At 52.5% G+C, this 13,211-nt stretch overlaps 2 protein-coding genes across 3 annotated transcripts in view; one reads left to right on the top strand and one right to left on the bottom strand.

Annotated features, from left to right (window-relative positions):
- Positions 1 to 3,722, top strand: part of EYA3 (EYA transcriptional coactivator and phosphatase 3) — a 91,687-nt gene extending 87,965 nt beyond the window's left edge. For both annotated transcript variants that reach the window (XM_045858833.1, XM_045858832.1), the window contains one exon: positions 24 to 3,722. In XM_045858833.1, the coding sequence (XP_045714789.1) occupies positions 24 to 104 (81 nt within the window). In that variant the 3' untranslated portion in view covers positions 105 to 3,722. The remainder of the gene's footprint in view (positions 1 to 23) is intronic.
- A 2,659-nt stretch (positions 3,723 to 6,381) lies between these two features.
- XKR8 (XK related 8) lies at positions 6,382 to 13,084 on the bottom strand. The gene is made up of 3 exons (XM_045859756.1): positions 12,274 to 13,084; positions 10,230 to 10,426; positions 6,382 to 7,956 (listed from the first exon to the last, which is right to left on the bottom strand). Exons 1-3 carry the CDS (start codon positions 12,564 to 12,566, stop codon positions 7,247 to 7,249), a joined length of 1,200 nt encoding a protein of 399 aa, XP_045715712.1. The 5' UTR covers positions 12,567 to 13,084; the 3' UTR covers positions 6,382 to 7,246.
- Between the last annotated feature and the right edge of the window lie 127 nt (positions 13,085 to 13,211).

Here is a 13,211-nt window from a genome sequence, read left to right as displayed (position 1 = left end):
CAGCTCTCCCCACTCTCTTCCAGCACAACATGCCTTTCTGGAGGATCACCAACCACGGAGACCTAGTGTCCCTCCACCAGGCTTTGGAGCTTGATTTTCTCTAAGAACTGGAATGAAGAGCCTTCCCCATGAGCTCCGTTTCACTCCTGAAGCGAGCTGGAGACTGGAACCAACTAGGAACTCTCTCTCTCTCTCTCTCCATGGAACGCTGGCGAGAACACAATCAGGACCGGTAGCTGCGAGGGACGAAGCTTAGTTCGGCTACGAGTGAGCTGCAGCCCCGTGTTCGTCCTCGTGCAGAAGCAGGAGACAGTGGATTGGGAGAACGATAGACTCGCTGCAGCTACAGTGCTTTTAATTCTTCTGGGGTTCTTTCCTTTTGTTTTGTTTTTTATGTTGTTTCAAAAAATGAAGAAAAAAAAAAGGAAATTCTTGGGGCAGAGTTGCACTCTTTGTCCGTGACCTGAGTGAGAACTGCTGTTAACTCGTGGTGATAGGGAAAATGTGCAGACTTTTGTAATAACATCTCTTGCAGTCTTTGTAATCTCCTTAGCTGTAGGACATATTCCCAGTGAATGTATATGTAATTTTTATAGGTAAGGGTCTGGTCTCTGAAGCAGGTTCTCCCTCCTTTTTCTAGCAAGAAAGGGGTGTGTAAAGTTTCCTTGGAAAATAGCAACTGAACTATCTAAAATACCTCTCTGTGACAGTAGCACCTCTTCAGCGGCTCCCGTGGTTTGCTGTCTAGGATGGTTTCCCTCCTGTTCTTCCATCTCCTCGTTTGCTGAACTTGGGGGCACTAGACACTGAGAAACTTTAGACTCTGTTATTTCCCATCCTAGAAGCCTTAGTCCCCTTTCGAATCCCTCTTCCCCTTTAACCAAGTGGCACAATCCTGGAAACTCCTTCTCTTAGACAGTAAATGCTGAGCCTTCAGCTTGACTCATTTATTCAAAGACAAGGCCCCCGGGGGCTTACCTCCAAACTGGAAAGAAGGGACTAAGGCTTCGTGTGAATTTCCACTTAGGTTCTCGAAACAGGAATACTCCACCTCCCCCCAGCCAAGAAGCACTCTGCCCACAACAGATGCTCACCCGACAGCCTTCTCTTCCTTCCCGGCCACCGGTGTGGGCCCCTGCCCTCTCCCGCTCCGTGCACCTCACGGCCGGCTCCATTCAGCTCTGGCCAGTCGCTGCGCTTTGGACCCAAGATGTCAAAGTGAGTCTAAGAACAGGCTCGTAACTACATTGTGGGCAAAACTACCAACGTAGTCGACTTCCTTTGAAGCCCTTACGTTCTGTGAAGGGTATTCTGGGCATATATTTACCCAGATCCCGACCTAAAGTTGAACAGGAGATTGCTGTGATCAAAACCCGTTTTTCCCATGGTACACCCTCCCCACTTCTCCAATCTCATTCTGAAATGGGAAACTAGAAGCCGGGAAGACTCCTGTTTTAAAGGAAGTTGCTGGACCCCCTACTCCGTGCCTAGAAACTTCATCTCCCAGCCTGACATCGGGGAAGACTGGCGGGCGCCAGGCACTAGTCCCAGCCTTCTAGCCCAGCTGTGTGTGTGGGTGCTCCATCCCTCCAAGACCAACCCAGGCATCTGCTCAGGAAGGATAAACTTCCCTGGAGCTGAAGAAGTTCAGCCTGTCCCAGGCTGCAGTGAGGAGTGACGATTTAAGCACCTCAGAGGGATGGAGTCTGGGTTCTCAGTAAGAGGAGGCATCCTTGACCAGCCCCGGTTACGCTTGCTCATCCCCAGAGGTTCTTCATGCCCATTTCCAGAGATGTTGCAGCACAAAGAAGCCGGGCTCCTCCCAAGGCCGAGTCACTCACACAGCAGAGAAAGGCTGTGTGTACACATTCCTTCAGAACTGGTTGAGAAACTGCTTCAGGGCTCACCGTTTCAGGAAAGGTTTCTGGAGAGGAGTCAAAGTCAGTGTTCATTATGTAGCTGCTTCTTAGGACTCGTTTCCATTGATGAGGTGGGGGTGGGGGGCGGTTATATAGTCTGAGGCAGACCTTGCCTTGGTCTAATTTCAACACCGTTGCCCCGAAGCTGCTCTGCCTTGCCCGATCTTAGAAAGCTCTAGGATGGTCTTTTCTCCAGGCCCCAAGCCCTCGACCTGCCAGCAGTATAACTGTTGATTTGCCCTGGACATAGGCCACCCGGTTGGTGCTTTGCTTCAGGCTGAGAGGCTGTGGAGTGGTACCCCCATGATGCACACAGGTCCGCGCACAGACCCCTCCCTCCCCCTGCCCTTTGGGAAAAGATCTTTATTCCTAGACGATGACTTGGACCCCTTTGTCCAAAGGCCATTGGGCCTTTCCCCTCCTGCCCTGACTGCCCAGCCTGAGTGTTTGCAAAAGGAACTTGAAATTGACCAAGAGAGGGCAGGAAGCTCTCTGAGCAGAGCAGCACCTGCTCTGTCCTGGTTGGCGCCACCCTCATTCAGGGGACAGGCAGAAAATGGGACCTGGCTTCTGTTTGCCAAAACGAACTGTCCAGGAAACAGTGCTCTTTGACCCCCGTGCTTTCCTCCTCCCCAGCACGAAGATCTGGAAAGGAAAATAAGGGGCAGCACCAGGAGCTTTTGGAAGCTGAGGGTCCAAGGACACAGGTGGTCCTTTCGTCGAGGGGGAAGCCCTCTTTACTAGAGAGAGAGTCCCTGTGAAATTAGCCACATGATGAATCCGTCCCCCAGCTGGGGACTGGCTGTGAGTTCTGTAAGATGGGTCTGCACATTTCGTGCTCAGGACTGTCTCTGGTGAGGAGGGATCTGGAGTTCTCCAGTGTGTTCTGGATTTAAGAGGTGGCTTGACTTTCGAATGTAAAACTGTGCCTTAGCATCACCCTGTCCAGTCCCCCTGGGGCAGCTGGTGGTGTCCAGGAGAATGGATTCCTGCTCCAGATTTAGATGCTTTTATTTGTTTGGGGGTGTTCCTGTCTTCTGCTCTGCAAGTTAGGAGGGGGGGCCAAAGGTAGTGTCCCAGGAGACTTGTGCCACAGCTTGTTCGCAGTTTACACAAACTCAACTTTAAAGCTCCCGAGTAGAATCTGGCCGGCAAACTCCAGCTGCAGCGTATGGAGCTTCTAGATGTTCTCTCCCTTGAATGGGTGTCAGTGTCACTGAAGCGCGGGAGGTGGGGGGGTGTGTAGGAGAGGGGCAGCTGTTCTCCCTCTTCCTGGGAGAGAGAGGGTCTAAGCTAAGGGGTGGTGAGCTCAGGCCGTTTCTCTGCTCCTGCAGGAAGGAGCAAGTGGGGTCCCTCTTAAGCAAGCGTGCATTTCTTACCACTAAATGGGTTTTCTTTCTCATCCAAAAGTCAGAACTCCCCGGATTCACACTATACAAGCCAAATCTGAATTCTGAGATTCTAAAATATCTTAAAACCACGAGAGAAAATAGTTCTGGCCCATCCCCAGTCCGCAGCAGGCCCTCAGTTTCTTCCCCTCCTCGGAGTCAGACAGCCCCAGCAAGCGAGGCTCACAGGCTAGTTCCTAATGCACTGACAGGAGCCATCCCACTAAGGACGACTTCTACTCACAACCTGACCCCCGGCGACTCACGCCTCACCCAGCAGGAAGAGGCGTTGATCGAATTGGATATATTTATGTGACTGCGGGCATTCGTGGCTGTCGAGTCTTTGACCATAATGCTTTATGTAATGGGAACTATCTTGTAAACTTGAAAAAAAATAAAGTTTTTATTTTCTATAGTTTGCTCCTGTGTCTTTTCTGAATAGGATCAGCCCAGTTGCCCAGCGGAGGAGGATCCTAAGAAAGGCTTCCTAAAAATCCGAAGAGCTTGTTAGCAAGTTAGCATCCTTTTAATAACTGAATCCTTAATTTCACCAAAAAAGTAGAAACAAACTAACCAACCATTTGGTATAAATAGGTGTACATGGGAAAATAAGAAGTATTTTAAGGTTATTTACAAGGGAACGTTTATTAATTGTGTCTAAAATATATTGCTTTTTAAAGTGTAGGACTGGTGTGGCAGCAGACTTCATGCGCTGTCACCTGTGCTGACATTTAATGATTACAGAGCAGTGACTTGCTGTGCTGAGCTTAAAACGCAAAAGCAATAAACCAAGAGACTGACATCAAACCTCGTTTGATTGGGCCTGATTTCACGTCACGTCAGCTGCTTCCTCTCATTTCATTTCTTCAGAGTTGGGTCTGGCTGTCCATTATTGGCCTGGAAAAAGCATTCTTTTGCCTTTTATTTCAGTGAGGGAAATCAGGATTCAGTTCTAGCTTGCAAGTACCATCCATGTCAGACTACAAGGTGTATTTTTTTCCCAAAATAACTACCCCAGAAAAGAGGGGGGTTGCGTGTATTCTAGGCATTAAATCTTATCAGAAGGTGCACACTTTGGACCATACTGTAACTGAGCAAACTTGTGAGTGGCTGTAGTCTTACTGGCTCAGAAGTAAAAATGTTACAATACCAGTTGCTTCTCAAGCCCAGAGAGGAAACATCTCCCTCTCCCCTACAATGAGTATAACATTGGCACATTCCTCAAAAAATAAAAAACAACTTGTGGCTGGCAATTCACATTTTTATTCTTCAAAAACAAGTTTCTTGACATTTAAAAAAAAGGATGGGAATCTCCAAAGGAATTTTTATTTTATTTTTAGAGAGGAAGGGAGGGAAAAATTGAGGGAGAGAAACATCAATTGGTTACCTCTCGTGCGCCCCCAACTGGTGACCTTGCCCTCTACCCATGCATGCGCCCCGACTGGGAATTGAAATGGGTGACTTTTCAGTTTGCAGGCCCATGCTCAGTCCACAGGCCCATGCTCAGTCCACTGAGCCACACCAGCTGGGGCTTCAGAGGAAATTTCTAGCTGCATGTGGCATCACTCATCTTTTCAAAATTCTTGATTCTATAAACTTTTAGGCATCTATACAAACGAAGCTCTTTAGCTTTTCAGGCAATGCAGCATACATTGTTTGGAGTTGATTGCATACACACTGCTGTCATTTGACAACCTCATCTAGAGGATAGATCGGAACTTAGGCAAGAAATCAGAAACATGTTTTGGGATTTTCTCAGGGGAAAATAGGGAACTGCCTAAAACTTTGCATCTCCCATTGACATATTTGGCATCCCTGACCCAGCCCACACATGACAGGCAGAAATGTGGAAAAGTAAAGGGAGCAAATCCTGGGTTTAGTGAAGCGTAGGGCCTGTGTCCAAGGCTAGGCTGGGCACTCAGCCCACAGCCCGGGGTCTCGACCCGTGACATTCCTTATAAGTTGGAAAAGACCGATTCCCCTGTTGTATGTGTGCATGTGTGTGTTTAAGTGTATTCACTTCAAAGAGTGGACCTTTTCCTGAGTTCATGACATCTTTTTTTTAGAGATGATAAAGATAATAATGATACTTTTTACTGCCTTTTTTACGTTGATTAGTTTGGTGACCACGATGACCATTTTACTGGCCCATGAAATTCAGAAGTCTGGAAATCCTTTCTGCTGCTACTACTTTAAGTGTGTGAAAAGCTCCAGCATCCCAGAGCCTCCCCCTGCTCCCAGCCCTCAGCTCTGTCGTCCTTGGCAGTTGGCCAGTAGTATAGCTGCTGCAAGTCCTCCTCCGTACGGTCACTGCCGACTGGGTGTCTGGGGTAAAATTCACACGCGTCGCTTTCTCCCTCATGTCCTTGAGGGCCTGGTTTCTCAGGGAGGCCTTCCCTGGCCATTCTACATAAAATTGTAACTCCCACACAACACACGAAAATACACATACTCTCCCTGTCCCCTTCCCTGCTTTTTCTTATAATACTTAACACTATCCGACACACTGTTTTACTTATCCTATTTATTACGTCTGTCTCCACTAGAATGAGTGAATAGTGGAACTGAAGACTACCCTGAGTCCCATCACAGTGGTGACTGTTTTCTTGTGTCCCCAGCACCCTTTTCCTTTTCCTGTTCCTGTTTCTCTAAACCTGAGACCTCTCTGAGCAGCAACAGGTTGCACCTCCCTGGCACCATTCCCCACTTCCACGTACCCGTCACCTCATCACTCACACCCTCCCTGAGCTCCCAGCCTCAAGACCTTCACCTGGGCTCTCGTATTCCCTTCCTGGTACCAGAGGTGGTTTTTGTGGCTCCCCCTGCCAGGCCCAGCAGCAGAGCACGGGTCAGTCCAGATCTGGGTTCTGATGCCCACCTGAACCCTCAACCCCCACCAGCCCCCCAGCTCCTGAAACTCAGAGACCCAGGTTGAGCAGTCCTGCCCAAGCCAGCCCTCTTCTCTGTGCCAGGGCCTTCCCCGACTCCGAGCAGTGAACTTGGTGTTCCCGACCCCTTCTTTCCAGGCGGCTTTGAATTCTGCAGACTTCATTTAATGACACAACTAGTTTGGAGGATTTTATAAGCTTTTTAATAATAACCCAGTAATACTGTTCGACAAAAACACATACATGTCTCTCACGTGCAGACACAGGCACACGCCTTCCTTTCTCTCACAATAGACTGAGGTAGAAAGTACATTGCCTAAAGCATAAAAAATACTCAACGGCTGAGTCACGGCCCAGACCACAGGCTCACAAGGCACTTGGTTGAAAGGCGGCCCTTTGAGAGCAGGGGCGGGGGCTGGGCCAGTGGCACTAAAGCCTTGGAGGGGCTGGTGGGGGCCAGCCACTGGGCATGCCTGGCTTCCGGCAGGAGAGCCTCCGCAGGAGCAGCGGAGACGGTAGGGTGGCAGCTGGTCTTGCTCCAGGCTCCAAGAATAGAAGGATGCTCCCGGCACATCAACTGCTCCCAGTAAACATCTGGCGAGTGAACTGAACGACCGAGGTGGGGCAGGGGAGAGAGGACTCTGGAAGACACATCCTGGAGGTCTCAGGACCTTCTCGCCCAGGACAGGGGACTTAAGGGCCGGGAGGGCACCTCCACCGATTACGTTAGAGGTGGAAATACCCACACTGGGATGCCTTGGGCACCAGATACACTGACTGGGAGAAAGAGAAAAGGGGATCTCTTCTTTCCTCCCAAAGTGCTTCATATATAATTGAGGCCCTTGACCCCCTAAGGCTTGGCCCTCCTCATCTTGTTCTTGTCCTTAGAGGGAGGGATTTGTCTCACTTAGCTCTGGTCTTCAGTGCCTGGCAAGATCAGGCATCAAGCACTTGTTGAGTGAATCAAGGCCCACAGCAGCATAATTATCTCCTGCATTCTACCAGTTGACTCCGTCTATCCTTTCGTCCCCTGGCTGAATCTGACCCTGCTTCAAAGGACCCCGTTTACCTCTCTCTCCCATGGAGAAGCAGCCTCATCCCAAGCCTTAGGGAAAAAATTCTGGGCCAAATGGACCATGCGCCTGTTCTGAGGCAGCTGATACAACTGAACGCAGCGGAGGCTCCGGGTCCCGTCCACCTCAGCAGGCTCCCAGCGGCAGCTAGGGTGCAGCCAGCGGTAGTAGACAAGCCGCAGAACCAGACCCAAAAGGAAGCTGATGCCGCTCGCAGGCAGCAATATGTGCAGCAGGATCCCACTGGGCAGCCAGGCACTTTGTGTTACCCAGCTGATCACCATGAGAACGCTGTCACTCAGGAGAAACACTAGGTGGATGATGCTGCGGTCTCGAGTGCGACCCTCAGCCACATTGAACCAGGCAAAATAAAGGATGGTGGCCACCACTGCCCGGTACAGCCACTCAGAACAGGGATCCAGCATAAAGTTGGTGCCCTGAACCCAGACCCAGAACAGCAGCACCAGCCACAAACCCAAGAAGTGCAGAGTCACGTAGCGGGGGAAGAGGGCTGAGAACAGGGCCACAGCCAGGACTCGGGGCCACAGCAGCAGCAGGTTCCACAGGAAGTAGATCACGGAGGAGCCCAGCCCCAGGACGGGCTTGGAGGGGAGGCAGGTGCGCAAGGCCCGGTGGTAGTCAAGCAGTGCCCACGAGATGCCAAAGAAGGACGTGCAGATGCCGGCCCCTACAGAGAGGAAGAGGAAACAGCTGACCTCTGTGGGCAGGCTGCCTGGCGCTCCCCAGGTTCTGGGGGCCCTCATAACCACCCTGAGGCGGGTATCAGAACCCTCAATTTGTTGAAGGGAAAACTACAGCCGGGGAGCCAAAAAGAGACCTGGGATTCAAATACGGGGTCTGCCCTTCATTCAACCACAAAGCTTTACTTTTCAGGTGCTACCACAGTGATATCTTTCGGGGATGAGAGGGGGAGTGACGTACACGTTCTCATCTGCACCCCTGGGTCTCGACCACACGCCTGCATGTTAGAGAGCCCTGTAACCCTGTCTTTCCCGGAAGAACCCAAGTCTTTCTTGGCTCTGATATCAGCAGTCCCAGTTCCCCCGTCTTAGTTTCAGAAAGGGAAGCTGGAAACCCCAAGAGGTGGCAATAGGCCTCTGGCTGTCAGGATGGAGCGTGCTCACTCCCCTCTCCGCCATGCTTGAACTGGGCCCTCCCTCGTCATGACCTTCCAAGACTCGAAGTTTACAGTGGCGATCCTGTCCAGCCTCCTGGTTGTCCACCGTGGACTGGAAGCACCAGGGCCTCCAGGGACGGAGGGAAGCAGCACCGAACTGTCTCTAGAGGGCTTCCTCCCCGCCCCCTTCCCACCCCATCCATTCAGCAGCTGTCTACGGGGGCCCTGTTTTGGGCCAGGAACCCACACCCAGCCTGGAGTCACATCTATGGCCATCCTCCTTTCTGACTCCCCTCCGCACTCCAGGTCTCAGCAGGACTGGGGGTTCTCCCAGCCTGCCCAGCACGCCGCATCCTCTGACCGGGACAAGCCTTGCCCGTGATGTTCCTAGCCCAGGGTGGGCTAGGAGCACATACCCCATTTCTTCTGGCCTACTCCTCCTTACCCTGCAAGTTCCAACCTGAGCATCCCCTATAGACACCCATCCGGACCCCACCCTACTCACTTCTGTCTGGAATAATTATCTAGTTCCTCATCTCTGAGCTCCTTCAGGGCAGGAAACAGATTCTGCTCCCCTGGGATCCCCAGGTAGCCCAGTACCTGGCACATAATAGCAGTTGAATAAATGTTCGCTAAATCAAAAGTTGGAAGAGTCTGTCTCTTCCCTTGTTCCTCTCCCCTGGCCCATACACATACTGTAGACTGTAGCCATTTGTCCCTATTCCTCGACACCCAGGGCCCTCAAATAGACAAAAACATGTGCCCACTGAGTGGTATGTGTCCCGAGGCAAATCACTTCACCTTTCTGTACCCCTTTCCTCTTGTGCAACATGGAGATAAACACGGCACCAACCTATAGGGCTGCGAACGTGCACACTGGCAACAAAGCACCCTCCACAGTGCCCAGTGAACAGTGGGCCCTCTATCACGATGGCTGCTATCACTGGCTTTTCAATCAAGACTACAGACTCAAATTTGCAAGCTGAAAGTGTCCTTGGAGATCAAGTCCAACTCCACCTTGTACACTGGGGAAACAGAGGCCGCAGAAGGGAAGACTCTGCAGGTCACACAGTGAGTGGTGCCAGAGTGGGGACTGGCTCCTTGGGAGGCTGTGGCATTTACAGCAGGGGTTGGCAGGGGTGTGGCAGAGAAGGGGGAGCCCCAGACCTTGAATCAGACACGAGCTGGAGTCTCAGCTGGGCCACCAGCCAGTCTGTGACCTTGGGCACGTTACTTCCCTTTCACAGGGGAAACGCTTCCCGAAGCTCCTCAGCGTACAGACTGCTCCCCTGGCTAAGAAGGCACCTGCGTCTCCCTTTTCGGATCACTCAGCGCATTGTAACTGCCGGCCTTACAGTCACCCAGCCGGGCAGGGGCTGTGTCCTTGTTCACGGCCGCGTCCCTACTACAGGGACAGGCACAAAGGTGCTCGATACACCGCTTCCTGACCAATAAGTTGCCTATTATGTCAGACACCCTACATACTTTATCTGTTTTCTTCAATATAGTAAAAATTATCATTAAGATTTGTTATGCTCCAGGCGCTAGGCTTGATATGCGTCACCTCCCTCAATCCTTCCATCAGTCCCATGAGGTGGGACTATTTGTTATGTCCACTTTACAGATGAAAACTAACGGATACCCAGAGAGGCTGAGTCAGTGCCCAAATTCATACGGCTGGTGTTTGGACTGGAACCTGCCCGACCAAAGGGTGCGCCCCTATTTTCTAAGCAGTCCTCCTAACAGAGTGAAAGCATTTCTGATGTCTGTGGGAAACCTTCCCACGAATGAAAGCGGGACTAGCCGCTGGAAGTACGACTCACACTGGTAGTACTCGGTCTGGCCACTCTGCAGCACGATGGCCAGCACCAGCGTGAGCTGTGGCGTCTTCTCCAGGAAGGTCTCGAAGAGCCGCAGCATGCTGATGTCCATGGAGAGGAAGTCGGCATAGGCCAAGTCGAACTCGGAGGGCACCTCCTGCTGCCACACCAGCAGCCCTTGCCGCAGCCCTTGCATGCACCTGGGTACATACAGGTGAGCCAAGGGGCCAGGTTAGTGTCCTGAGGCATTCCTCCTTCCCCTCCTTATCAGGTAGATGCCGACAGGCTCCAGTCCCAGCTCATCACTACTAACACGCTGTGGGGCTCTGGACAAGCAACACAACCTCGCTGACCTTGGTTCTTCACCTGTAAAATGAGGGTAAATACGACTACCGCAGCTCCTGCTGGCCAGGCACTGTCCCAGGTGTATCACAAACCCTGTCTCATTCATGCCTTAGAACATCCCCATTTTACAGATGGGAGAATAAAGGGCTAATAAGTAAATATCAAAAGCATATGGTTAAATGGCCTAAGGTGATTTTTTAGCAAACCTAAAAAATTCTTAGGATCCTGTGGGGAAGGGGTGTCATACTGCAGCAAAGTTCAGAGAGTCCAGAGGTTGGACAGACAGGACTGGGTGACCCACCGGCATGAGTGGGGAGTGGAAGACACAACAAGGCTTCCCCTACCCACAACTGTTCTCGTTTGGCTCCTGGGGGGTGAGCCCAGTCACTCACTGAGAATTCAAGCATCAGAGGTGTGCTGTTACCTCCCCTGGGCGGACCTGACAACACAGCAAGGGAGCAGGCAGGCAGGCCTGGGTTGGGGCTCTCCCTGAGCAGGAGCCTCTGCCTCTGTTTCCCCAATGCCACAGCAGGGCCCTGCCTCAGCCTAGTCACAGGCAGACACAGAGACTGTTTTCAAAACCCAAGCTCAGTACACTGTCTGCCTCGCACTCAGCAGAAATCAGAGAAGGGAAGATACATGATGCAGTTACGGACTCAGGGCTCACCAAGGCCTGCCAAGATGGTAATAAGTGTGCCTCCTCATGCCCACCTGGAGTTTCACTGATGCAGGCTCTCGGGCAAAACTGCCACAATGAGTGCCTCTCGCCCACTCCTGGACACTCAGTGCAGGTTGGTCAAGGCAAGAGCTGGTGAGAATCTGTACAAATGGATTCAAGAGCAGATCCTGGCTCCAGCCACCCCATCCCAACCCAGACCACATCGTGTCCTGACTTGATTGCACAACTGGCCCCTTGGTGTCAGTCCCCCCAACTCTAGAGGGCCCTGCCAGGTCTGGAAAGGAGCAAACCCACGCAGACTTTCCGGGATCGGGCCTATGCCCAGCCCTGCTTGGCTCCAGGGACATGGATGAATCAGACCCCATCTCTGCCCTCTTGCTAGGTCAGAGTGTATGTGGGTGGGGCCGGGGAGGAGATGCTCTGGGAGAATACAATTGGGAAAGATAGGGCGAGGGGCACTGAGGGGTGGGGGGACAAGCCCTGCTCTGGGGGTCACGGCTGCTGAAACTCTCAGGATGGCCCAGGTAAGCATGAAGCTGGCTGATGTTTGCACACAATCCACAGGTCTCGTTTCACTTATTCCTTTTCAAACAGAGGCAGGCACCATGACCATCCCCACTGGGACAAAGAGTTAACTGAGACCCAGAGGGGTCAAGTGACTGCCTGGGGCCCCATCCTCTGCTAAAGGGGACACTCCAATAGAGCCCATCAGCAGCCAAGCCCTGTGTTCTTCCCTGCACCTCTCAAAGCAGGCCTGCCTGCAAACCTGTCTCTTTTTAACAGAGGAGCAAACCGAGGCTCAGAGAAAGACAGGAATGAGGTCACACAGGTGGCAAAGCTGGGACTGGAACCCAGAGAGGTCTGACTCCGAATCATGCCTTTCTTCTCTGGGCCAGTTTCTTTACCTGTGCCAGGAAGAATAGGGCTAGATGAGCCGGAGTTACCCTTCTTTAAGGAGCGGGCAGCTCCACCTGTGCCCACGGGATACCTCCCCATCCGCTTCCCTTGTACAGGGGCGCTCACCTGTACAGGTAGCCCAGCTGCAGGAGATGCAGCAGCGCCAGGCAGCGGCCTGAGGGCTGCGATGAGTGCAGGTCAGTGGGGTCGGCGCGCATCCAGACCCAGCTGAAGACTTGGAGTACGACCGAGGAGAGGCCCAGCAGCGTCAACACCAGTGTGGCCCACAGGTAGTGACCGCTGAGCACATATTGGCTCACGGCCCACAGGTCGGAGCCCAGATGGGTCAGGAAGGCAGAGATGCCCAATACGCCCAGGATCAGGTCCCAAAAGAGAGTGGTTCGAAGTGACCAGGGCATGGCCTGCAGCCCTCTCCCCCTCCTTCCCTTCAGGGCTGGGACTCGCCTTCCCAGCCGGGTCCTACCTCGGGAAGGAGGTGGTCACAACATTTTGGGCCCCCAGGGCCCGCGCCTCCCGGGCAAGATTTCCAGGCCCCGCCCTGTCCGGGGAGGAGCGAGGCCCGCGGACTCCGCCCCTGCCTCTCTGAGACCGGAAGGCTGCCCGGGCCACGCCTCTGCAGCCAGCCCAGGGATGCCCCGCCCAGTCCCCCTGAGTCCCGAGGACTGTTAAGTCCGAAGGCGGGCGGTCCGAGCTGCACTGCCTTTAGTTTAGCAGGCTTCTAATTGCCTTGTTTTGCATTTGAGGTTCCAGGAGCTCCACAACGGCGAAAATGGCCTGGAGATTAGCGCCCAGGCTAGAACTGGGACCTGTCACAATGCATTGTTGGGAAATAAAACAGAAAGGCCTCTTCTCATCCCAGATGGCGGGACTTCCTGAACTAAGTGTGCCTCCAGTTCAGGCCGTGTTCCAGGGAGACTGAGGGCACAGGATCAAAGAGATGCGTCTTCCTGGCGGCTCATTTTACTCCCATTATCCGCGGAAGGACGTTTGATAACTGCGAGGGAGTTGCTTTAAACATTATTTACATAGCGAAAGGATAATAC

This window comes from Phyllostomus hastatus, unplaced genomic scaffold, assembly GCF_019186645.2.
Source record: "Phyllostomus hastatus isolate PE091 unplaced genomic scaffold, TTU_PhHast_1.1 phas_scaffold_182, whole genome shotgun sequence".
Lineage (NCBI taxonomy): Eukaryota > Metazoa > Chordata > Mammalia > Chiroptera > Phyllostomidae > Phyllostomus > Phyllostomus hastatus.
This window is presented reverse-complemented; position numbering and strand designations above follow the sequence as displayed.

Excerpts from the sequence above, each read along its gene's own strand:
- XKR8 (XM_045859756.1), bottom strand. The coding sequence starts at position 12,566 with ATGCCCTGGTCACTTCGAACCACTCTCTTTTGGGACCTGATCCTGGGC. Across the intron at positions 10,427-12,273 it reads CAGCTGGGCTACCTGTACAG|GTGCATGCAAGGGCTGCGGC; the intron begins GTGAGCGCCCCT and ends GTATGTACCCAG. Across the intron at positions 7,957-10,229 it reads CCAGACCGAGTACTACCAGT|GGGCCGGCATCTGCACGTCC; the intron begins GTGAGTCGTACT and ends TCCTCTCTGTAG.